The sequence below is a fragment of the Fundulus heteroclitus genome, unplaced genomic scaffold (assembly GCF_011125445.2).
Source record: "Fundulus heteroclitus isolate FHET01 unplaced genomic scaffold, MU-UCD_Fhet_4.1 scaffold_42, whole genome shotgun sequence".
Classification (NCBI taxonomy): domain Eukaryota; kingdom Metazoa; phylum Chordata; class Actinopteri; order Cyprinodontiformes; family Fundulidae; genus Fundulus; species Fundulus heteroclitus.
In genome coordinates, this window is record NW_023396835.1 from 1075463 (window position 1) to 1102343 (window position 26881).

The following is a 26881-nucleotide window of genomic DNA, read 5'->3' on the forward strand; positions in this document are numbered from 1 at the left end:
GATAATACCAAGCTTCAGTTAAATATCGAATATTGTAAACATTTCGGAAAAGCAATGATTTTTAATGGATTTGATTGTAGTTTTGGGCCCATTTTTTAAATTCAGTTTAAGGAAAAAGCTAGCTCCAATAATAATTGATCTCGTACTTCTGGACCTAAACTGTTAGCATGGTGGTTTTCCAGCGTGGATGGTGTCATTGATAACATGTTGCTGGGATAACCCGCTAAACTATTCCTCAGCAGATTGTTTGAAAGTCTTGTGATGGGATTATGACGTTTCCTTTGGACAGAAATTATGTTTTAGTCTAAAGTCAAGAAAATAAATGACTTAATAAACCCTCAATAGAATCTCTGGACCACAAGGTGGTTAAAAATGGGGAGGATACCACTGAGCATCTTCTAAAACGCTGGCTAAAGCTAAATAATAAACCCTTTTTAAAACTATTTTTCCATTACAAATGATTTTAAGATGTATTTTAAATGTGTTTTTTTATTTTTTTTGTGTTATTATAATTTAAATTTACTCTGTGGCAGAAATAATCACAGGTAAACTTGTGAGACACATGGCAGGCTAAGTCGCTAACTATTCAACATGCTAACTTGTAAAGTATTATTTTGTACAGTTCCAGCCTCTAAATTATATGTGGGAAATGTAAATTATTTACATCCATGCAGTTTTTTTCCCCTCATTTTATTTCTGTTACTGCAGTTTATCAGTTCAGATTTTGTTCTGGACCTTTTACCCGTTCAGTTGGTGATTACACATGAAGGATCAGAGGAACTTGTTTGTTTTACTTAAACATGTACTTCAGTTTGTCTGCAGTCAAACTCAATAAAAGCACATTTAATCTAATCTGTACTTTTATTTCTATACTTTTATTTCTGTTGTTGTCTGTGTTAGTTTGTAGCTTCTGTTTCGGATCTTTGCAGCATCGTGCATCGTTGCTTTCCACCAAAGTGACGCACAGGTTTCCCCCGGAGGACTGATATTTTTTACAGCGAGCCGTTGCAGGTGGTGAAGGATCAGTGTCCAGCATGCAGCCTCACACTGATTTTATTTCTGTGCTGAGCTCTACAAGCTGCCGGCCTGCTGCCAACAGCTGCCGTCCAGAGGGGAGAAAACAGGCCCAGTTTAACCCTCGTCTGACCGCCGGTGTGCGTGCCACACGGGGAAAAGCGCTGAAGGTCTCATTCGTCCGTCTGCACAGCCATGCACAGCTGAAACGCAGGGTAAGATCAACGTATTCTGATTTTTCCTTTAGGAAATTCCACGGGTAGAGAAATGCAAAAAAACAACAAAAACTTGGCCTGAATAAAAACAGAGAAATGTAAACCGAGGACAGAAAGTAAGAAGGGGGAGTTGGAAAGTGAACTTTTTATCAGGGGGACTCATGTTACTGTTTTAAAGCAGCTTGTTAAAGTTGTATTTAACCTTTATTTCACATTCTGATGCAGCCTGTGTGGTTTATGGTCTCTGCAGGATGATGGCAGGTTTACAGAGTTGTCTGCAGCATCCTCGCTTCTGCTTTATAATCTGTGTTTCTGCTGCTTTTCTCTTCATGCATTTCAGCCAAGGTTGGTCAACTGGAGCTTCTGCGCTTTATTCATTACAAGCAGGAACACATTTCAGCATAGTTTGTCTTTATTTGTCCAAATTACAGTATTTTTTAGAGTATTTTACGTTTATGTGACAGGAGCTAAAAGGTGTGACATTCTAACATAGCTCTTGTGTTTACTGGAATGTATTTGACGTCTGTAATATAAGAATTACTTCAAAAATGTAATAAAAAAAAATTGTGGTCTGATGAACAGAATTAAGAAGCAGGTTGCAAGAAGAGAGGCACAGGAGAAACTTCAACAATTTCACAGGTATTCTCTCTGTTTCAAACACACTTCATTTTACATTTTCTCTGGTAAACCTCAAAATGAATTAATTGTTACAATCCAACGAGTTATAATGGCTGATATAAGCCATTATAAATCTAAAAAAGAGATTCTCCATTATCTCTTTTTTACAGAAAATAAATTTCACATGATTTTCTGTTCAGTTTCTGGGAAACATTTAATCTCCCTTAACAATGTTGCTGACAAGTATGAGAACATGGGTTAGCCAGACATAATGGAGTCACAGGCAAATTTCCTGATGCATACAAAGTACTTTCTACAGCCATTAGGATACTTTCTAGAGCGTGAACCATCCTTTTTAGAGCTGACGGCATACTTTGAGGAACGTACACTTCTTGGGTATGTTTGCATAACTTGGTAGTACTTTGTAGAATGTTCTAAAGTGCCTAGAATCTGAATGTTCTAGAGCAGTATGCAAGCTCTGAAATGCACTAATAATACTGTACATTAGCGCTTTTCAGAGCTTTGTTGTGTAATACTTTGTAGAACCTACAGTAATCTTGAGGACTTATGAGTCCTTATTCAAAACTCCCCGTTTGGTCTGCAGAGCTCACAGCCTGCTTTTGGTACTTTATGGAGTTTAGACAAATTTTCAGACATCTTGTTTTTTATTTTATCTATAAGTCACAGTTTAATTTTCAAAACTTGCAGGTGATTTTGGGTTTCTCCAAAACCTCTAGTGTTTTCTGGATGCTTAGAGAACCAACATGGTACTTATTGCATGTTGTGGTGTTTATCTGCAGTTTATGGTGTACTTATGAGAACTTAAACATGTCTTACAGGAGCTCACAGTGTACTTGAAAGGTGCTCGAGATGACACGTGACTTTTTTTTACATTTCCAGAACTTTTAGGCTGTGCTTTGGAATTTAAAGGGGACTTTGGGGAATATCCTGGTTTTATTGGTCCTTTTCTGGCTCTCATAGGTGTTTTCAGGAACTTACTGTAATGATCTGGCTTGGAGGTGAACCCGGAATTCAACCAAAACACTGCTATGTTGTTAACTGATTTATTTGAGGGATGATGAGGAGTGGGGAACAGACAGGCAAACAGAACAGAATCCAATGGTAGGTAAGGCAAACATTCAGGCAACACTTGTACGGGGGCAGGCGGACAGAACTGGGCAAAAACAGACAGAACAGGGTCAATAAAACAGAACCAAGGTGCTGGGAGCTCTTACCAGAGACGGGACCAAAAACAGAGGATGCACTCAGGGGAATGACGGGATGGAGCGTGCGTGAATGAATGAGAGACGAACCGACAACTAGCTCAGGAGGGGTTGAGGCTTAAATAAACAGACAAACAGGTGAGCGGAGTGAAAAACTAATTAACCAAAGGTGGAAGCAATTGCGGAACTGACAGGAGCTGGAGAATAAACCAAAATCCAAGGACAATAGTGAAAACAAATCGCAGAACTAAAATCAGAACTAATACGGAAAACAGATAATGAAAATAATCAGCAGGCTAAACAGAACTCAATAATCTAGAACGCAAATAAACCAAGAGGCAGGAAAATACTTAACCAACCAATAAACGAGAACCAGAACAGAATATAAAATAAACAGGCTAAACCGGACTTCAGAGCTTAAAACACAAAGTAAACGTAAGGCATGAAAATTCTAACTTAACCGAATCATAAACAGCAACCAAGACCGAATATTACACTTACTGGATGCTTTTCAGAACTTTCTTAATTATTCTGGTACTTTCCAGGACCTAAAACCTCTATTGGAAGATACATGGTGCTTTCCTTGAGGGAAAGGTTACTTTCTGTAACCTGCAGTACGTGTAATGATTGTACGCGGTGAACCCGTTAATCAATTCAATTCAATTACATTTTATTTATATAGCGCCAATTCATGAAACATGTCATCTCAAGGCACTTTACAAAGTCAAATTGAATCATATTATACAGATTGGTCAAAAGTTTCCTATATAAGGAAACCAGTTGATTGCATCTAAAACCCCAAAAAGCAGCATTCACTCCTGGGGAACCGTAGAGCTACAGGGAGAATCGTCTGCATTGTCCATGGCTTTGCAGCAATCCCTCATACTGAGCAAGCATGAAGCGACAGTGGAAAGAAAAACTCCCCATTAACAGGAAGGAAAAACCTCCAGCAATCAAACCCAACACAGTGTAGTGTTTCAAAGGTTTATTGTAAAAACAGGTGAACGGTGGCAGAAGAGACGGTCAGGAATGGCTGATGACTGAGCCAGCTGACCAGGTGATGATGGCAGGAACAGGTAGATGACCAGATGGTGCAGAAAGAGACCGACTTGCTCAGATGATGCAGGCAAGGTGCAGCAGGCAGAGACAGACTTGGTCAGACAGCCGATGTGTCCTCAGCGTGGGCTGAATAACAGCTTCTAGCTCCTGTTCCTCGGACCTTTCATGGGGTCAACAGTCAGAACTCCATCGTGGGGAAGAGAGGAGCTTCAGGCTGCTGTGCTAAATTCGGACAGCCTTTAACTCCAACGTCTTTACGTGACAGAAACACACATTGGTGATGTGAGTCAGATCCGGGCCTACAGCCTTCCAAAAGTGAAATACAAAGTGTGCAATGTCGTCTCTCCGAACATTTTCGATTTCTTCCCCCCACAGCCTCTCTAGTCTCCTCCCTCTTTTCTTCAGGTTTGGTCCGTTCTGGATTTGTCTGGGTAGCAATAACTGGTTGAGTCATACGGCTCAGACCGACCGCAGACCGCTGCTGTCAGCTTGTCTTCCATGTCCAACGAAAACTTTGTCTCCGCTGCAGCCCTTCATCCCACGTCACATCTAGTTCCTGATTGGTTGTCGAGACGCGACAAGAAACAAGGGTTCAGCCTTTTTCAACTCCAGTAACTGTGGCTTTGCAGGTTTCGTGTCGCTCTGGCTTTGCTTTGATTGCCAAAATCGTGTGTTTTGCATTGCTGGAATTGCCTCTGTGGCTTTGCTGTGCTGCACCTGTGCTGCTCCTGTGCTGCACCTGTGCTGCACCTGTGCTGCTCCTGTGCTGCTCCTGTGCTGCACCTGTGCTGCACCTGTGCTGCACCTGTGCTGCTCCTGTGCTGCACCTGTGCTGCACCTGTGCTGCACCTGTGCTCCACCTGTGCTGCTCCTGTGCCACTCCTGTGCTGCTCCTGTGCCGCACCTGTGCTCCACCTGTGCCGCACCTGTGCTCCACCTGTGCTCCACCTGTGCCACTCCTGTGCTGCTCCTGTGCTGCACCTGTGCTCCACCTGTGCCGCACCTGTGCTGCACAGGGATATCATGTAATTCTGTCGCTTGGCCTGACACATTTGTGTTCAATGTGAACACAGCTTTAAAGTGAGTAAAGGTCCAGCGGTCCTTGCCAGGTTTGCTGATCTAACTCTGCTTCCTGGATTCCTCTTTCCTCGCCTTGCGCCCGTCGGACACCTGGTCTGTACTCTGGACCTCAGTCCTAGCCGTCTACCAGTCAGTTCTCTTCATGAAGTGTTCAGGCTGAATATCAGGTTCTATGTTCTATATTTCTAGAATGTTAGGGTAATTTCCCTAAACATAAAAGGTAATTTTCAGATTGTTATATGATGTTTTTTTGGTTTTTTTGGAATTTGGAGTACTTTTCTAAAACATACAGAGTTCCTTTGGGAACCCACAAGGAAAGAACCTTGTATGGATCAGAAAGCAGCCTTTAAGTCACTAAAAAAAACAGCTTTAGTAATCAAAGACATGATTAAATAGCTTTTTCTGAGACACAAAAGTCAAATACTCCATTGTGTTTAGACATTCACGGGAGCCTTCAAAGTAAAGAAATAATGATAGAATTAATTAAAAGTGGACAGAACCTCGTGTCTCTATAGCTTTCTGTTGGTGTCGTTTAGATAACCTGCCACCGTGGGACTAATTTTCACTTTTTCTTCTCATTCTGCTGATTCTGGCAATAAAACCCAGAATGATTGCCATCTGATTTCGCTCTTTGTTTTTACTCCGCAGAAATCCCAGCGGAGAACATCATCGACCCCACGGCCATCGACCTCACTCCGCTGGTCAATACTTTAATAAATTCCAGCCAATCTGGTAAGTTGTCACAGCATCACTGTGTACCGCCACGCGCTGGGCTCTAAATCTGTCGCCGGCCTCTGCCTTTGTCCCGCAGAGGTCAAACTGTAGGCTGCGCTGCTTCAAATGTGTGATCCCTTCAGGTTTAGCTCAGTGGAAATGGATTCTGCTGGTTCTGGGGAAATTTGAAAATCTGATTGTGATGAAAGGCAAGGTTTAAAAAAAGCAAACACTGGATTTAAATTAGCTTCTTAAGGAACGGCAACGATCCACTGAATTTGTTTTAGTATTTCTCTTTATGATAATGATGGTGGTGTAATGCAGAAATGTGCGTTTCAGGCTCCCGGCAGCTCTTCTCTCTGCTCAGTGTGACCTCCTACAGCTCCCTGGATCTCCATAAACTCACCTTGTTGGTCTACAACAGTAAATATGATCTCCTTACAAACCTCCGCTTCACCAGAAAACCCTGAAAGCATTTCTTTATTTATTTATTCCTGAAAGTATTTATTGCAGCACAGGTGTAGGTAAAGGTGGAAGCTCCGACTCGTGCATTTGGAAATATTGCCACCTAGTGGTGGTGATGTGTTATAACTACAGTTAAATCTTTAGACCAGTTTATCTGGAGGATAGGAATTGTTGTTTTATGCATTATTGAGGAATCAGAAACATAAAAACAGCTGAATAGATGAGAAAATGCAGTTTAAATGGACTCTGGGCTGTTTTACCTCTCTTTATTTTACTGCGTTTTGTAGTTTCCAGCATTAAAGGTTTAGAAAGCAGCCTGTTCAGGAGGCGGTTCTGCTACTGTGTCACTAACGAGACAAACGACCTAACCGGTAAGAATCATCTCTCCTCCCTGAAAGTCCAAAGCAGATCTTCCTGTGAGTCTTATTCTAACCTGTGTATTCTCAGACTTTACAGCCATTCTTTTGGATGTGATGGGAAACTCATCAAGTTACCTACATGAGCTGTTTAAATCCTCCTCCATTCTGTCAGGTAGGTGCTTCCTGTCGAAGTAAAACGAAACGCCTCCGTCGCTGCAAACGGTTGCTGGGGGGGACACAGACGTGTTTGACAAAAAGGTTCACAGTCCAGCTGTTATTGTGCAGAGGGATCAGATGCAGATTAATCACAAAGATTAATCATTTCATGCAACTTTTGCATCATGTCTGTACTTCCATTTCTCGTCTATTCATTAGACCGAATGCTATAAAAGAGCCACAGGCATATTGAAATTCTCGTCTTCTGCCATCACTACCATTAGTGACCATTACACTTAAAGAAGTGATGGTCCATTTTTGCTTTGCATCAAATCTGCCTCACGTGTGAGATCAATAAAGCCTATCTTATCTTATCTAGTTCTATTTTTCGTCACTGTTCCTTTTTATAATATTATAGGTTTCATTGCAGACTTCATGTCTATCTATCTATCTATCTATCTATCTATCTATCTATCTATCTATCTATCTATCTATCTATCTATCTATCTATCTATCTATCTATCTATCTATCTATCTATCTATCTATCTATCTATCTATCTATCTATCTATCTATCTATCTATCTATCTATCTATCTATCTATCTATCTGAAATTTGGGCGTGTCAGTTCTCGAACAGCAGGTGAGAAACAAGATCAACGACACACTAAGAAGACAGGAATAATAAATACAGGAGCTATAAAGATGCATCAATGTTGAGAATATTGACTCATGTCTGCAGAGAACAATGTTTCTAAGCTCCTGAAAAGGTTTTGTTTATCGTGGAAAGATACTGAGTCCAATATTTGCATCCAGAACTTTCAGCCACGACGTCAAACTTTAACACGTTATTGTATTTAACGTTGTGTCCTGTGTTTGTGTCTCAGTCAGTCAAAGGAACAACTCCAACTGCATTTACATCTGTGTGATGGCCGGGAAGATGGGTAGGTAACCGGTTTAATTTACACCAGATCAGAAATAATCTCTCATTTTAAGCTGTTTGCTTCCATGTCACCCTTTAAAAGTCTCTGCTTTATGTTTGTGGAAAAGTAAAGATTTAACAGGAACATTAAGATGAGGGGGAGAAATATGTATTATACTCACCATAATGTTTTATTAAAGGATTTTACATTAATTTTAGTGTTTATGTGAAGGACATGAATAGTGATGGAGCTGTTTGTCTGATTAAACCTGCTTTTTGTCCAGGCAGAGAGGTGTCCGGGTTGTGGGATGTCGGCTCCGTCACTCCACTGTTCAACCAGACCATTGTGGAAGGACCGCACAAAGGTTTCTTAAAGCTGCTAGAAAACTTGTATCCAGTAGCTGAAAACTATTGGAAATAAAAAGAATATCAGGTTTTACAGCAACTAGATCATGTAGACCTGCATCCAGGTAAAGCTGCCATCTGCTGGTTGCACAATCATCATTCATCCCACACACTAGAATAATATCTGTGACCCTAGCAAGAAAAACACAATTTAATCCTTTTAGCCTTTCAGGGTCATTCTTAAAAATGTTTGCCAAACAAACAAAAGAATTAAGAAAAGGAAAAATAAATCTAAATGTGGATTACTTGGTGTGATGGATGTAAATCAAGGCTTTACAGCTTAACAGTTTACTTTTTTCTAAATTTGTCCTGAATAATTTGACTCATGTATTTTCTCTTTTTTCAATATAGTTTTAGAAGATCAACCATGCCTTGAACAGCGCCATAAAACTGTAAACTCATTAGTAAAATTCTTCTAAAACAGTTAACAGTTGCTGCAATTTGTTGTACGCTGAAATGTACATTTAGATAATTTTAGGTAGCTGAAATTATCTAAATGTACATTATAGACTGCCTATAGTACATAGTAACATGTTATTATAACTTGTTATTATAATAACAGGTTTTAATAATAAGCTTGTTAATATTATTTAGCTAAAAAAGCCAAATAAGTTAGCCAAGTTAAATAGGTTAAGATCTTACAACTAAAAATGTTGGGTACATCACAATGTATTCATCTTTTAATAACTACACTTTTTACATTCTCTTTAATTTCATAGTAATATATAATATAATAGGACTACATCTATTTAAAAGCTGTTTTGAAATAATTTATTGGAATTAGCTAAATACAGGCAAATGTTTTCAAAAACATACTGACCCAGAACCTTTTCATATATTGCCTGATTTAAAATTCTGTTTATTTTTATATGTTTTTAATTAGTTAATTTTTTTTACAGAGTCTAACATAATTTACAAACTGAGTGACCATCTTTTGATAAAGTTAAAGTTAAAACCCGCTTTTAACTTTGGATCTACAGTGCCTTACATCCCTTTCCTGATCTGTTCAGTTAAAATAATCATATTCTGTAGAGCGGGTAAAAAGTAATTTCTCATAATTTTTGTAGATTATTTTTATAAATTTCTTCGGCCCTGGATTACTTTTTAATTTTTCCACGTCAAAAAGTTTACACACCCCTGATCTAGGTTCTAGGGTGGGATAAAATGCAGTGGAGTCCCACACAAATGACCTAAAACAGCCTCAGCAAGCGGGGAGTGCCAGCTCTCCAGTTACGGCACATATATGAAGGCATTAGAAAACTTGTCAAAATGTAATTTGTTATTTTGTTTATTTTTGTTTTTAATCTGGTGCTTTTGTGGCCTCCTTTTTTGAATGCCTCTCAAGGCAACTACTCATGTTGCCTTAGTCAAAAACTGAAGCAATCAAGACTAGGCTAGCATAGAAGGCTAGCATATGAACATTTCCTGGTTTAGAGCAGAGTAAATCTGCATAATATAAAACACATTCATGTTTTAGCAGAAAGTGTATCATTATAAAACATAGAGATGCTTGTTAAAGATTTCTCTGTTGCTATGTCTGAGATTGGGGAGGTGCATAATGTTTTTAGCTTATGCTAACAAACAGTCTTTAAGCTAGGTGTTAAAGACTGTTTTGTTGTTGCTAAAATGCTAAATTAATACTGGATGTTCCATATTCCTATTTGACATTAATCAATTAATTATTTTAGCTCTTTTTCACTGACAATAAATTACATTAATTAACGACATCCTGTTATTATATTTCTGTACCCTAGCAAAAAATAAGATATAAAATATTAGCTTTGTTTTACTGTATTTCATTTAGAACTGAACCAGTAATGCTCTTACAAATTCATGAACTGAAACTTACTGAACTATTCTTTTCTAGTGACTAACATCTCCTTTGTTCGACTTCCCATTGGTGAGTACATTTTTACCTTTTTAAGACTTAAAATGTGCAGTCATCAGCGAGCCATTAGCTGTTCAGCTCTCTGATCCAAATGCTAATTTTAAACCTCAGAATGGAACCAACTGCCCACAAACCTGAGTCATGCCTCTCCATCTGGGACAAGCTCCATGTTGACCAGCCAAGTCTCCTCTACTGCCATTGGTGAGTGTTCCTAGTGGTTAAGTCAGTCTAGTTATCTACGACTACTAAAAGCATTCAAATATATCACTAAAAAGGAAATATCTGCATAAATTTGTTTCTCAATAAATGGCTGTTATTTTTCTAATTCAAACAAATGTTTCCCAGTATTTACTGCAGCTTTTTAAATCAAAAACATCTCTGATGGATAAAAGGAAATGTACAACCCACATTCACGCAAGAAAATCAAACCGAAGAGAAACAAATAAAAGGCGACGTAACTATGATGACCTGTTTAGAAAGTTAATTGCAGATTGGATAAATAGGGGACTTTAAACTGCCTCTCAGAGGAAAGACGCAGAAAAAAGCAAGAAAGGGACTAATTTGCCGAATTAAAGATAAAAAACTTTTGGACAATTGATTCTTAATGTTGTCAACAAGCCATAACAAGACGTGATGGACTACCAAGATGGCGGCTTAAAGCAGATTCACAATTTTGCCGTTGGGCGGCAGGCGTGATATCACATCCTGAATTAGCCGCTCAGCTGATCACCAAAGAGAACAAACAAGATGGTTGCACTATTTAGGAACCTACCCAGGACCCATTAGTACCTTCAAGAACCGTTAATTGAAATATGAATATGTGTCTGAGCGCTGGCGGACAATTGCCGTGCGAACAGAACGAGCTGTGTGGTAAACTGCAGAGCTAACGGCGGCGGCTGTCTTGGCACTGGCAGAGCCTCTAGCTTTAGCATTAGCTGGTCGAACGGAGACACAATTTAGCATGCTCATAAGAACTACGTGGAAACATTTTCTGTAAGTTAGTGAGAGGAGATAAGATAAAAACAAAATGGAATAGCTTGACGTTTTAGGAGTAAAGTGACATTTACTCTCAGCTTCACCTTGCAGCATCAAGGCTGCAAGGCTGATAGGACCAGTGATTTGCGTGGTTGGAACGGAGAAGATGTGGAAGCTGGGGAAAGCATCTGTTTGTATTGGCACACATGGCAGCCTACAGGGTTGCAGTTTTGATGCAGTCTTCTTCAGGCAGTAGAGTAATCCGCTTTGCTAATATCATTAGGGACGCTCTCATATCAAGGAATCAATAATTCTCTCAGATTCCTTCTGTAGGAGCTCAAGCAGCTAGTCCTTTTCGGGGCCTACAGTCACCGGGGACATCAATAGCAGATTGTACTTATTTTAGATGCAACGTTTCTTAGAAGATGCAGTATTTTACTCAGCCGGCAAGATCTAAATGTTCATGCTCATGCCCTGCCTAGGCAGCCTGAAGAGCTGCGTACAAAAAGAAGAGAACTGCTGCATGCCAGAGTTTGTAGTTTGTAGCTCCAAGATGTCCAGCTCCTTCCTGGGAGCTGTATATGAGAACTGTTCATCCTGGGATTCAGAGTCAGTCCCTTTGGTTCTTTGGTGCAGTTTTGAGTCCTTTCCTTTCCTTCAACATGAGTAATTGGTTGAAACATTCATTGCGCTTATTGGTGACTTTCCAGGACTTTTCGACCAAGTACTCTCCCTGAACTTAATGGTCATTTTTCAGAACTTGCATAATACCGCTGTCAAACCTTTATGGGACTTACTGCTTGCTTTTGAAGAACCCAGTAAATTCCTTTCCATAACTTCATGGGTGCTTTCCAGGACCTTGATGGAATGTATAAGGTAACAGTTATGGTCGAATTGCACTCGGGTTCTTTAAAGTATATAGCAAGGAATTGGAAAGTAACAGAAAAGTTAGGAGAGTTACAGAAAATTATGGTGTAAAAGCCAAGAAAATGCTTGGTAAGTTCAAAGAAAGTAACTAATTATAAAGATAGTCTGGTTCTATTAAGTTTCTTATAAGTTGCAGTAGAGTGACTAGTAAGGTCCTGGAAATTGCCCAGTTAGTTCCAGAAGAGATTTACAAAAAGCTTCCAGGAAAGTCTGGGCCAAGTATCTACTAAGTCCAGGGAATGACGTGCAAAAACTTCAGGAGCACAACTGATAACTTCCAGGAAAGCGCTAGCAATATAGTAGTAGTATGCAGTGTAACCCAGAATATTTTTCCTGAATGATTAACTGATTCCCTACAAAGCAGAACTCGAGCAACAACAAGCCTGGGAATAAATGAAAGTCATTTCCGTGAACAAAACTGTAATTTCCCTGTGGCTAAATCTGGATTATTATGTCCTCATGAAAAACAGGAAATAGTTCTAATCATAAAGTTTTTATTGAACATTTTATATTAAACTTCTTTTAGTTTACAAATTAAAAGACGGGGCTCCAGAGTTTTTGTGTTGTTGAAAAATAAAAAATAAACAACTAAACAACCTATAGGGATATAAACAATGCAGCGTTTGAGATTAAATGTACCCACATATATGCTAGGTGTTCATACAGACACTGATTGTACAAACTCTGTAAAATGTTGCCAAATGCTCTGAAACGGTCACAGATTGTCCTTCAGAAAACATCTGAACTGCATTTTAGCAGCAGGTACTGCTGGTCCTTTGTCGCAGTGATAAGAGAGTAAAAAAATAAGCTTTCGCTGTTTTTAAGATTTTAAAATGGGGCCCGCTCATGTCCATTCCTCACGGCCCGTTGTACCCCGGTTCAAGATTTTGTAGTAAAGGAGAAACAATTATCAGAGACAAACATTTAAAATATGCACATTTATTTTATTTGGAATTCTAAACAGAATTAGTTTCAGTATGTTACCGACGTCCTTCTCCCCAGCCATTGTAAGCTCTATGTCTGCCCTCATATCCGCAAACCCATCTTTTTAATAGACTGACTAGCCCCTCCCGATTAGTTTGGGGGTGTTGTGGGCGCAGACATTGAAGCTCCAGGTCCTATCTGCTCCCAAAACAAGGAGAGTATTCTCTACAAAGTCTTCATGAAGTAAGGCTGATTTAGCACCCAGATGACCTCAAGAACCATAAAATAGCTTTCAGACCTTAAAACAAACACCCTGTGAGCTGTACCTTTTCTCCCTCAGAGGGGCAACCCCCACTTTCCTCCAAGACATAGTTTAGGGATTAAAAGATACCTCTTATTGTTTTCCATTAAAATGCCTGATTAATAAAACAAGTAATCATATTTTTTCATAACACTGTGCTGAAGTAAACTTTCTTGATAAGTGAGATGTGCCTAGAATGACTGATAAAGTTCTGGTGGCAGTGCAAGACTGAAAATATACTAAACACATCAGACCAATACATGGCAACCTTAGGGTTAGTATAAAAGCCATGAAAGAGTGCTGCGGTGCAGGACCGACATTTAACAAGCTGGTGATGCATTCGTAAAAACATGATAAATAGTTTGAACAAAGGAGTGTATGTATAACTTTTAATTGTATCAGACATTTTCGGGTTTATTGGAACAGGAGTGTATACATTTATAAGCTGGTGAAGATTCTCAGTCATCCAGGTCATGGTCATTCCAAAAAAAAGGTAAAAAACAAAGCAACTGGACTTGTTTTCAACTACGGAAAACAAGTCCAGTTGCTTTGTTTTTTACCTTTTTTTTGGAATACATTTATAAGATTCTTTCTAAATGTGCTCAGGAATTTTAATACCCATGTCCTTCTCCCAGCTGGCTTTATACTTATTAGAGGAGGGAGAGGTAGTAGTTTGTTGTATATATTAGGGATTAATTTGTCTTTATATGGAGATCAGTTTAAACATTTATCATTTATTGTCTGTGGTTCTATTTCAAAGCCTGTTTTTTTTGTACATAATCCCTGATTTATACATGTCTTAAAGGTCAAGAATGCAATGTAGTCCTATTCTGGTTCAATCACAAAGTCAAATCAAGATAAATAATTATAATAGGGTCTAAGGATGGATTTTTTACAATTGGCATTGAAATAAAGATTGAATTGTGAGAGAAATCTGATTTAATTTGCTCCCCAATACAGATTAAATTGTATATTGTTGGATTTTGACTACACAAATTTTATCAAAAACACCAGGGCAGCGGGGAATATGGGACACAATCTTTCACTTCTACAGCTAACCCGGTGGGAGGGATGTTGGAAATAGAGGTGAAGAAATCTTTACTTTTAAAAACGCATGCCTAGTGATACATTATGATGTTTGGGAGGGATGGATCCCCGTTAAATTTAGATGTAAGTATGTAATTAATTATAGTTTTTGTGGCCTTCATCCTCCCAAGTCAACTCAATAGCAAAGTTTTCCTAAACTGAATTTAGTTTCTAAGTTGATCTGGTGATGGTAGAAAGTTTGACTGCATAAGAGCAGAAAAGGTTCTTGTAACCTTCGTACTTGAGGGAATTTGTTGGATTGTTGGATTTGTTTGAAGGATGGATTGTGATGTACTTTTGGTCTTGTTTATACGACAGCCTGAGAGGTTCCCAAACATTTCAATTCTTCCAAGAATGAATGGTATTGAGAGATTGGGTTCAGTCACATATGACACAATGATCAGGACATAGTTTGATCTTCTAACTTTCAAGTCCAATGTTATTCATGTTTGCTTTAGATACTTTAAATATTATATAAATGTTTCCCCTTTCTAAGTGGAGATAAATCTGATAATGTGCCGCGCTGACGTTGTTTGCCCCACTTTTTTTTCAGCTTCATCACATCTAAGCAGAACATCTTCAACAACTTTAAAGGTCACGGCATCTGAGACGGTCGCCACACCTCAGTATCCAACATACTCCGTGCTCCCAGGTATCACTGGAGAAAGTCCATCTACTGTCCGAAGACCGGAGACGGCAAATTCCTGGACCAGCCACAGATCCACAACTCCAGAGGGCAGAACGACACAAGCTGCCACAACGCCAGCAGCTGGAACTGGATCTCAGACGTCAGCCAGAACAACGAGACGACCAACCACCGCCGTTAGGGTGCAGACTGCTACGACCGCCGGCCCTCGGCTCACCCTCCCACCTCCTACAGCCACAACAGCGCTCTCAGCACTGATGAATCTGGTCGAAACGAGAACATCTTCAAGAGAAACGCCTCTACACACAACCTCTATGAGGCCTTCATCTACCCGACCAGCAGAAGAACTTATAGAGACGACTCCAAGCAGAGCGACGGCATCCAGCGGGTACAGAGAAACCGAGAAACCTGGTAAATGCTAATTGCTACTGTAAGGCTTAATTTAAATGGGGAAAAATAGTTTTATTAGTGTTCTGAATAGATGAAAGAGGAGGTTTGCTTTGGTAGGAGGGCGTATTTAAATCCAATTTTTACGTCACAATCTTTTGTTTCCACACTCAGATTTCAATGGCTATAGGATCATAAATGAAGAACAAACGTATGATTTAACTTCAGCTCGTATTCTGGGGTTTACACGCATTTAATAGTAAGAATAGTGAAACTTCAACATATTTTTACTCAAGTTAAAGTAAAAAGTTGTCAGCCAAGAAATTACTCAAGTAAAAGTAAAAAAGTATTCAGTCAGAAGATTACTCAAGTACTGAGTAACTAATCATAGCTGATGATTTAATATTAAAAAGTTATGAAATCGAACAGAAAACAAAATACAAGGTTATGTCCAACTTCTGGTATTTCAAGGGCAAAAGATGCACTAAATACTAAAAATAAAATAAACACCTTTGTAAAATTATTGTTTTTCAACATTAAACTTGAAAACAAAACTTAGAGCAGGTAATGTATCTGAAGTATGTTAGATCAGTGCAAAGTACTTCCAGTAACGATATTTACTGTTTATTGTACGTTCGTCTGACCTCCAAATGGCTGAATGAGTTCATCAGGTAGAAAATAACAAATAAATAACAAAGCTTGTGTAAAAATAATAAGTCTCACTTTAACATAAACTCGAGGTTTTTGTCTCTCTGGTGCATTTTTGGTTAAAACAAGTCAGTTCTTTATTCATGAAGTTACTCACAGCAGGTAGAGTAGCCAGAAACGTTACTCAAGTAGGAGGAGCAATACTTCCATATATATATCCATTTAGTTAATGTGTCTGGTTAAAGCTTCTACTTCTTCTGCCTGGACTTTGACCCAAGTGTCGTCCACACACTTCCATTGTCAGCTGGTACGATGGTGACACTTTGGTCCTGGCTAAGAGATGTTATAGCTTTCCTTTTCTGTGGTGTGAGGTTAGAAGGAGGCGGTTTGGCCACTCCAGACATTTTGAACTGAGAAAGCTTCCTGGATGGGGAGCGAAACATCTTCAGCTTCAGACTAGAAGTCCAGTTGTTTTATTTTAGGCCTCTAACAATGCTGTTACTGCGACCATGACTGTCCCCCACCCTTCGAACAATTAGTGACCATCAGAGCAACAACGATAGGTTCCTTGTCCTCTTTTTCATGCGAGCAGCCAGTTTTGATTGTCACACTTAAACTTGTTAATCAACTAAGGTTGAGTTTACCTGAAACTCCTCAGACTGAAGTCTCTAGGAGAACAGATGAAACCATTAAACAAAGAAGAACCCGCCACAAGGACCTATTCAACCTTCTTTTTTCCCTACCGGGATTATTGAGACGCATCAGGACGTTGTGCTGCATTATTTATATAAAGATTTGATTCAGTTGATCATCAACTGCTTCTGAACTTACTCTTGAATTCTGCTATTAGATCAAAGGCTCCTAAATGACTTGAAAATTATATAAAAAAAGTTGGGCTCGGTTTGACCAAGGCCATAAATTGGACTTCAGTCCCAAGGTTGCATTTTGGCTCCTATCGATATCCCAAAAATATTTAGGCTAAAATTACTTTATATGCTGATGACACAATCATCTACACATCTGCTCACTTTACAGCAAAGCCAGTAGAAGCTCTAAAATCCTCAAAGTTGATGGTGCATTGACTGAATAGGGTGTCATGCTATAAGTATCCAGGCGTATTGATCGATGAAAAGCTCATACTTAATGTAAATATCGCTACTTCAGTCAAAAAAATTAAATCAAGGACTGAATCTTATTTTATATGTTATGTTTCCCATTTTCAGCGAATAAAATGGGAGCCACCTTTCTATCCGTCATAGATTATGGTGATGCGCTGTGCAGCCTTGATGCACCATCATCCACTTTAACAAGTCTCAGTACAGTCTGTCATGCCGCTCCACGGTTGATATCAAATGCAAAATCTGCATTCTTTATGAGCTGGTTGGCTGGACATCATTACGTGTTCATAAGCAGCATCGTTTCATCTATAAAGCTGTAGTGGTAAACTCCCACAGAATCTCAGCAGCCTTCTGTTTATAAGCTCAAGCAACGCCTACTTATGTTCTGCACAGTGGTTGGATCTTAAATGTTCCTTGGATATGTCACTGTTTTTGGTAAAAGTTCACTCGATTTAAGGTTTTTTATTACGCTTTATTCCGTTTTTTATGGTTTGAATGTTTGTAAACAGCAAACAAAAACGCTGACGAATGAGCCTGACTCTTGTATAACAACAGAAGCATAATCCGGAGGCATCGGACACGGAGGTGTACCCCGGCTAAGTGGCGCGATGCTGCGGCTCTGACCTGCTTGACTCTGACAGGCGACACGCTCTCAGAAAAAAACAGCCGTAATCGCATCAGAGATCCGTTTGCTGTCATTTCTGGGCCCACCAACGGCGGCTAATTCAATTCGACCCTGAAAAGGAGAGCAGGGTTGTGTGTGTGTGTGTGTGTGTGTGTGTGTGTGTGTGTGTGTGTGTGTGTGTGTTTTGTGTGCGAAACATTTGAGCGGTGGAGATGTGGGAAGCAGAGCTGGAGACGGTAGCCATGGCAACAGGAGGTGCAGCCCTCCTTCATGGCAGAGATGTATTACAGAAGAGAATCAACTCTCAAGGAGGAGTAATTAATAAATATCTGCATAGTTGATTTTACACTCATTCCAACGTTTTGCTCTTGTTGCTTTTATGGCCATTTTCCCTGACAGCAAATAGGCTTTTTATTTTATTTATTTATAATACGATAAGATAAGATAAGATAGGCTTTATTGATCTCACAATGGAGAAATTCACTCGTCACATCGGCTCATACAAGAAGGTGCAGAGTAGGGAAGGTCCATTCAGTTATACACAGTGAATCTTCATATATACAATGGATCAAAAAAGAATACGAAAAAATACAAAAAGAAATAGGAATTGGAATATGATGTCTTATTTACATTCATAGTGGTCTATATATATATATATATATATATATATATATATATATATATATATATATATATATATATATATATATATATATATATATATATATATATATATATATATATATATATATATATATATATATATATATATATATGCCTACATACATACGTAATCCAGGTAATGCTTCACTCCACGTTTCTTTGGTATTTCTTTAATTTATGTCTTCAAAAAAAAAAAAACACAAGGCTTGAATATGTTAACTTATGTTGGTGAATTTTAGTGTTAATTTGGCTGAAATGGTTTCCCCCAGTGCGCGTTCCCAGGCGCAACCACTAGATGGCGGTAAAGTCCCACTGTTGACAACAACAACCACCACCACGCAGCCTCCTCCCTCTCTGAATTCTGCCTAGCAACTAACCGCGGGCCGCAGCATCCTGTGCAGTTTGTCACGGAGTCATTAGTTTGCAGAAAAATGAGCGTTTGGCGGTGAGCTGCATGTGTCTGCACCTTCTGTGGTGAAACCAGGCAGCAATAAGTGGCCACAGGGCGTTAATATGGACCGAGCTGCTTTGTCACCGCCGACAGTCGAACTTTACAGGAAAAAATGAAAAAAAAATGAAAAGGCTGCTGGGTTGCTGTTTTTCTTTGAGGTTTTTTTGGGGGAAGCGAATATTTACCCTCCTATATATATATATATATATATATATATATATATATATATATATATATATATATATATATATATATATATATATATATATATATATATATATATATATATGCTAAAAGTTTGCCGACTGTTTCGTATAAATGTTGACTGATAAATTAGAAATTGTTTAAAATAAAACATTTTTATATTTCTGCAGATGTTTACTCCAAAACCACAAAAACTCACCATGTGTCCAGAAAGGAATACCATCAATGCTGTCCAAATCATTCTCACTTGTCCGTTAAGCTAAACATGTTTTTAAAGTGCAGCTAATCAAGTTCCTTGGGGGAGTATAGCAGAAATGTTTGTTCCTTTAAACCTTTGCTCCTTGCAAGAGTTTAATTGAGAGGCTGATGCACTCATTTGTATGAGGGGCCCTATGGGACATTATTCTGAATTAAACTGAATTGTTTTCAGTTTATTTCCTTGGTGTTCCTAAATGGTGTTTCATTAGAAACGGAGGTTGTCTCAGTGAAGACTGAATTTATAAGGGGAACAGGAAGAGAACGGTGTTTAAAAGAATATTAGGGACATAAAAGGGAATCAGGATCAATAATAAAGTGTTTTTATTCTTACATGATACTTTTTTTAAAATAGAATATAGTAGGTGGAACATTTGGAGCTACACACTCTTCTACAGTAGGTGGCGGTATGTACCTTAAAGTTGTTATATTATATAATATTAAAAACAGACAGCAATAGGGAGTAAATTATTATTAGTAGTGTTGTTTTTATTTTTACATAATAAATAAAAATATCATATAATAGGTGGAACATATAGAGCTACAGTTAATAAATCACAATTCGACTAAAGGATCATATTAAAACGATGCAAATCAACCTTTAAAAATAGAATAGTGTGTGTGAGAGCGTTTCAGTAGTATGTATAAAAGATTTCAGTTGTGTGGCTGAGAGCAAATTCAGAATAATGTCCCTTATGACTCCTCATACATTTGGCTTTAGTAACTGGTACAGTGCGTCGCCACTTTCAGATACAAATTCAAATAACCTTGTTGGAAAAGCAGATCTGTATCAGATCTTGGGGTCATTTGGTCCACAGGTGGCGCAGAGATGGATATTTATGATTTTATGCAGGAGCTGACTCCATTGTCTCTCTTTTATATGACGTTCCACAGGGTTCTGGTTTAGGCCCCCTTCTTTTTACTTTATCTGCTCCCACTTAGGTCCATTCTTCAAAAGCCCTGCATCTTTTTTCACTTTTATTTAAATGGTTGCCCAGTCCGTCTGCCACTCGTTGAGCCCCTTCATATTTGTTTTAATGCTTTGAATGGGTGGATGGCTTTGAATTTAAACCAAAAAAAGACCAAGGTGATGGCATTTGGTGGTCAGTGCTGAAGCTTCTGCCGCCAACAGCAGCAAATGTTTGTTTAAAATGGAAGATCGGCTTACATTTGACACTCAGATAAAGGCCGTCATCAAGTCCAGCTTCTTTGGGCTCAGATGAATCAGGAAAAAGCATTTTGAGATGGGGATCCATGCATTCGTGACCACACGGCTGGATTACTGCAATGTACTTTATTTTGGTGTCAGCGAGTCTTAAACCTTGTGGGGATTATGCAAAATAAAGCTGTATAAATAAACGTCTTAACTACCCAACACCAGCTCAAAGACATTTCAGCTGGTTTGTGTTGCCTGGCCAGGAAGTGGCTGACCGTTCCTTCACTGTAGCCGGTCCTAAACTACGATGTGCTGCTGACATCCTTCCTGCTCATTTTACATCTCTTTTAAAAATAGATTTGCTCTCGGGCTTTTACTAACTAAGTAGGCTGTTGGTTTTTAATCTTGGTTTTATGTTGCTCTAACGTTGTTTGTCTGCATTATTTCCACGTTCGAACTTTATTGATCCTTCTGGTGTTATCTTGCTTTTAGCTGTACAGCACTTTGGCCTCATTTTGTTTTTAAGTGCTTTATAAATGAAGTTAGATTTGACTCAACTAGAACTAGAACTAGAGGTTGTAACTACCTCATCAGGGCAGCAATAGGGCCAGCAGAAAGTTAAAAGAGCATCTGACAATGAGTGAAGCTCAGAGGATGCCTTACATATGTGTTAGACGCCATTATTAGATTGGATGGGGTCCAATTTGGCATTTGACTTTCAGTTTGAGCTTAGTAAAAGTTCAAAAATAAAATTAAAGGAAGGTTTTAGAATGGCCTAGTCAAAGTCTGGGCTTAAATCTGACGTAGCTGGTGTGAAATTACCTTGAAGAGACTCTTAATGCCCCAAAAGGCTCCCGTCACAGTCTGGAGTTAATGCTGCAGATGTTTAATTTTTAGATGCTAAATTGTTCCTCTTGTTACTTTTTTTGTCTTGTCAAAAGTCTATATTTTAGTCGCCACTTCCTGATGTGCCTGTTGCTCATCGGCTCCTCATCCTGGATGGGGACCAGATTAAAACAACTTGAACCAGACTTCAGGGCATTAAATCATTTTTTGTCAGCAAGTTTATGTGGAAGCTGTGAATAAATTTCTCATAAACGTTCATTTAAATCTCCTTTTTTAATGAGCTCCTAATGAATACATGAGATAAACCTGATCACCTCTGTCAGCCTCCACAGATGAATCATAATGGGTGTATTTTAATGTGCGCGCTCAGTCTGACATCAGGCAGAACATAGTGAAGTAGTTTGGAGGGAGCAGGACGTGGAAATGCTGACTGAATGTGTGGAATAGACCCATCTCTGACTGAAGTGACCTCTCACTCTGTCTCTTGAGAGGCTGTCCCTGGAAGAGGCTGGAGCCTGGCGGCAAAGCGATGACCGTCGGCGAACTCAAGCTGCAGCCCTGCGTCCTGGAGCTCTGCAAGTTCTTCTCCCAGTGCCTCTGCAGACCGTTCAGCCAGATGACGCGCGCCAAAAGGTCTCTGCTCTCTTTTCTGCATCCAGATCCCACTGCTGCAGGCTGCTGGGGAAGCTCGTTAAGTAATCTATAACAGCAGAACCTGACGGACAAGCCTTCTCTAACCAGATCATGGTTGAAATTCACAAACTTAGACCACTGAGGGAAATAATAGCGGCCTTTAGCTCATTTGCATTATTGGCTCTGGTGTCTTTCAGCTTCTTCTTCACAATACCCCACAAATTCTCTATGGGGTTCAGGTCAGGGGAATTGGCAGGCCAATCAAGGACAGTAATGCCATGGTCAGTACACCAGTTACTGTGAGAATCTTATGTCGTCTCTTAACCACTACCATACTTGTGATTTAGTTTACTGAACCAAGCTGAGTGTTTTTCAAGGCTCAGGAAACCCTGCAGTGTTTCGAGTTAATTAGACGATTCAAGTAATTAGTTGAATAGCCTACTAGTATACTTTTTATGATATTCTAATATTTTGAGATAGGATATTTGAGTTTTCTTCAGCTGTACGCCAATCAGCGATATTAAAACAATAAAAGGCTTGCGATATTTCAGTTGATTTGTAATGAATCCAGAATGTATGACATTTCATGTTTTTTTTAGTTGCATTACAGAAAATAAAGAACTTTATCACAATATTCTAATTTTCTGAGACAGTCCTGTAATAGCTATTCACCTGGTTGATGGCCAGAAACCATGAACCCAACTAGGAAACCGTCAACTAAAAGTAAAACGGGCCCAAGGAAAACAAAGCTGGGTCTCAAACATGTTTTTTTAGGAATTGCAATGTTTGATTTATCTGCAGCGAGCAGAGCATTGTTCCAGTCTATCATGGTGAAGAAGGAGCTCTAACCCTCACCAATGGTCATGACCGACAGAGAGCAGATAAAACGAGCTTCCTCCTTATGTCAGATTTTAGATTACCGAAGTGGTTCTGGCACATTTTGGATGCTTTTCGGACCGCTTGGGTTTCGGGGGTGTTGACCCACAGGGAGGAAACCCTAAGGCAGGACCAGAACTCGCTGGACGGCCTTCTTTTCTCAAGGTAATGAGGAGCTGGAGAGAGATGCTGGGGTTTTCCTCCCGGAACCGTAACCTCGGCAACAAAATCCGAAATAAATGGCGGACGAGGGACGTGTATATGGAGTCCTCGCTCATTTCTAAGTTTAGACGGTGTGTAGAGGGCAGCAGAGAGAGAAGAGGACCAGCAAAGGGTCTGACCTCAGGTCTATCTTCAGATAAATGGAAGTTATCTCAGTGACTTCCTGTGTCCATTGTGGCCAGAAAAGGTGGAGCGACTGGGGATGCTTTAGTGTTTTCTGTGTCTTCCTACAGATACTGTGAAGACAGCTTCCTCTGGTACGAAGAGCACACGTTCGAGGTGTGCCGAAGAGTCAAGAGGGTCTCCTTCTCCAGAAGTAAGTGAACGGCAGAGGAGTGAAAATGCTGCATCGCTTAAAGCAGAGGCGATAAACTGAAGTATTTACTCACAATGACCGGCTGGTAAGGAAACTATTAATTATTGGTGCATTCTCCACCTGCACTGAATAAAGGCCCATTCATACCTCACGTCAAAGATGGATACGGATACGTGTGGAGTGTTTCATACGTTCTAACCGTCGATTTCGTCCGTATTTTGACACGAAAATTGGGAGCTTACGATTACGGACGAAACGGATCAATACGGAGCAATACTACCGGAAAAGTTGGGGGCACTATTGAGTTAGTAGTACAAAATGTCAACAAAATCACGAAGAAGGTTAGAATTCTGGGCTTTAAACAATGGCGGAGATTGTCCGCAACTACCCACACACATATGATGTGTCGTGTCCGGGGCACAGGGACAAACAAAAAGTTTACTTACGGAGCAAATCCAACAAAATCACGTCTTGGACCGTCGCCATGTTTGATCAGTGACAAATTATTGGCGCCCAGCACTGCCACCTAGAGGACATATTGGTTATTGCGCACCTCAACGGACGGAGGTATGAAGGAGTCAACGGATAGAACGTAAGGACAGAAATACGGACGTGTAGGCCAAACGTAGAGTATGAATGGACCTTGAGATGTAGCTGGAAGTCTGTATCCGACACGAAGAGCAGATTTAACTCATTAACTCTTAACTGATTATTCATCAGTTGGATACATTATATTTTCTTTACTATTTAAAAAGTGGAGAAAACCCAGGATTCCATCCATAAGTAAAACAGCTGTCAGTGTTGCTTGGTGATTGATTAATGGCCGTTTAAATGAACATTAGTGAACTGAGCTTTGATGCGAGGTGTTCCAACAAGACGATGGGCCCAAAAAAACATCCAAGCTGGGTTTGGACTGGATGAAGCAGGTAAACGTTAAAACCTTTACCGCTGTTCAAAGAGCAAAGTCCCAACGGTTGAGCACGGTGGAGGGAGGATCATGCTGTGGTGTGCACCGTTTAGCACTAACACAGGACGATGAAGCCAAATGCACATCCACACTGGTTGAGCAGCGGATAAATCAGGTCTGTGATGGCAGGAAGTCGTTGACTGCTACAGAAAGCCTGAGGTCAGAGGTCAACTTTAAGGGAAATGTAAGCAGACATTGATGAGGCTGCGTGGATCAGGTTCATTTAGACTTATTATAAAGATGTTTCCAAAAAATGAGTTGAACCAAAACAAAGCCTGTGTTTTTAAACGCCGTCAGCCTCTGAATGCTGTTTCCACGTTAACGATAAAAACTTAATACGGTTACCGTACACGCTGGTTCTGATGAGAAGTTGTGAGTAGTAAATATCTAACCTCCAGCACACAAAGCATTTCCACTTTGACACAAATTTCCAGCTGATCAGCACCAGGCCAAGAGAAAAATCCACCTCACATTAAAAATGGCTCAGCAGTTAACAATTTAATCACTATTTCATCGTTTGGTTGTATTTAGCATCTTTTTTTGGCAGCTCTACATGTGATGTTACTCTGGCTGGACACTTTTTTAGCACTTTTTCTGCCAAGATGCTTTGACGTGGGAATACGTTTTTCTTTTTTATTCTGTCAATAAATGATAGATTTATTGTGACTTCAAATCATCAAATTTTAAATCTAGAATTTTTATTTAGCTTGACACACTCTACACTTCAATTTGGTAAAACATTAATTTTGCAACAAAAAAAAACTTTTTTATAGCTGCTTCCTTTGTTTGTTGCTAAATAAATGTTTGCTTAACTAATATTTCATACCATTAAAACAGAAAAGATTATAACTGGTGTTACATCCATAGTTGGCTGGATGAACGGGGCAACATAAAATTAAAGAGTCTAGTTAGTAAAATTAATTAAAAGGTTTATTTAGAAGTTTTTTTTTTTTTTTACAAAAAGAGACGATGTGCAACAACAAACAAAAGGGAATTAAATAAAAACGGCTTCTCAGCAAAACAACAGCCTAACCACAACTAATAACCAAGTTAAGCTTTTCAAATTTAAAAAGCTGAAAACTAGCAAGCAGACAAACAGGCTTCTAGAATACACTGTCTGAAACATTTATTTTAGTTGTTTGATTGTTTTATGCTTTTTTTTTTTTTTTTAGAGTAAAGCACTCTGTGATTTCATCTTTGAAAAGTGCTGAATAACTTGAATAAGTTGCTTCATTCTTTCTAAAGCGGGTCCTTGCAAAGCAAAGTGTTAAAACATTCTAAAACTCTGAGGGGTTCAGTCATTAAGTGCTGGCGATTAGTGTTACCGTGGTAACCTGCAGGTTCGTTAAACCTTAACGAGTTCAGGATCAAACAGGTTCATATCTGGCGCTTCTTCTCTAATTTTACCCGACAAACGTGAAGCTTTAGACGACTGCAGGGACCTTTTATCAGGATGAGGTGGTTGCTGTTCAGACGTCGGCCCTGACTGATCCTTTAAACTTCATTCCTGTGCTCAGGTTGTTACTCCCAGCTCAGAGCGGACAGACGTGCCTCCTCCGGTGTCGGGTACCCGGCCCTAACCCTCCGTCCTCTCTCCTCCTCCCTCCACAGATCTGAAACAGAGATGCCTGTCCAAGATGTGCAGCAAACTGTGACCCGACAGGAAGCGCAGGCAAACAAAGAGCCGTTCATCATGGCCGGCCGGATGTGATGGGAATACCAAACAGCTTCTGGAACAGCTGGCACACTGTTGTGGTTGCTTCCCCCCCCCCCAAAAAAAACTACAGTTTTCTCCTCTTAACTGGATATTAATCACCAACATGCCATGTAATTTATACAAAAAAATTGTTTTTCCCCATTACTACTCATATTAACAGTAGTCTTTATTGGATGTTCCAGTTTAGAGGTTATTCTTTTTAAAATGACCCGCATCATGAAGCAGTAGGTGTTTAAAAAGCCTTACAGCAGATTTTTGTCCAAACTTTGAAAGATTAATAAAATTGCTTTTAAAGTAAAACTCGTAACCATCATAATATCTCAACTCACCAGAAATCCTGTTTAAATACAACATTTAAATGTGTGATTTGAATTTTATTTATGTTCAAAAAGCTTGCACATGGCTGTTTAAAATACGTCTGATGCAGATATTCAGTGATGTTTAACACTGCAGGTTGATTTCTCTAACGATCAACAGAACAAAGGATCAGAATCAGCCCTGGACATCTTGGTGCCCTGGGATGGATTTTCCACAATTTTCTAAATCTCACTGTTAGTTTCTATACAGGGAAATAAATACAGTCGTCTTGATTTTATCTTTCATTAAAAAATGACTTTCCAATTAAACCGGATTAAAACAACGTGATGAATTTGAAACCCAACATCAGAAGCCTGCACCATAGCTGCCAACATCCGCTGATGGCGAGCTGTCCCACAGGATCTGGAGACACGATTTGGATTTATTTAGGATTAATAGAACGCAAGAATTATTATAGATTCATTAAAAGGTAGAGAACTAACTCATAACCAGCCTTTCAGCTGA

At 39.4% G+C, this 26881-nt stretch overlaps 1 protein-coding gene across 3 annotated transcripts; it reads left to right on the forward strand.

Annotated features, from left to right (window-relative positions):
* Positions 1–905: 905 nt before the first annotated feature.
* LOC105917741 (HERV-H LTR-associating protein 1) lies at positions 906–26113 on the forward strand. 3 transcript variants are annotated; one of them, XM_036131336.1, is made up of 15 exons: positions 908–1229; positions 1480–1574; positions 1812–1868; positions 5858–5941; positions 6263–6346; positions 6676–6759; positions 6836–6919; positions 7789–7845; positions 8108–8188; positions 10096–10128; positions 10228–10317; positions 14883–15386; positions 21820–21961; positions 23293–23375; positions 25954–26113. In XM_036131336.1, exons 2-15 carry the CDS (start codon positions 1481–1483, stop codon positions 25995–25997), a joined length of 1521 nt encoding a protein of 506 aa, XP_035987229.1. In that variant the 5' UTR covers positions 908–1229; position 1480; the 3' UTR covers positions 25998–26113. The 3 variants fall into 3 exon arrangements, 2 of the variants coding, with proteins under 2 accessions (XP_035987229.1, XP_035987230.1); XM_036131337.1 differs by having other exon boundaries at positions 909–1229; positions 10096–10121; positions 10227–10317; XR_004929287.1 differs by lacking the exon at positions 25954–26113 and having other exon boundaries at positions 906–1229; positions 21818–21961.
* Positions 26114–26881: the final 768 nt, after the last annotated feature.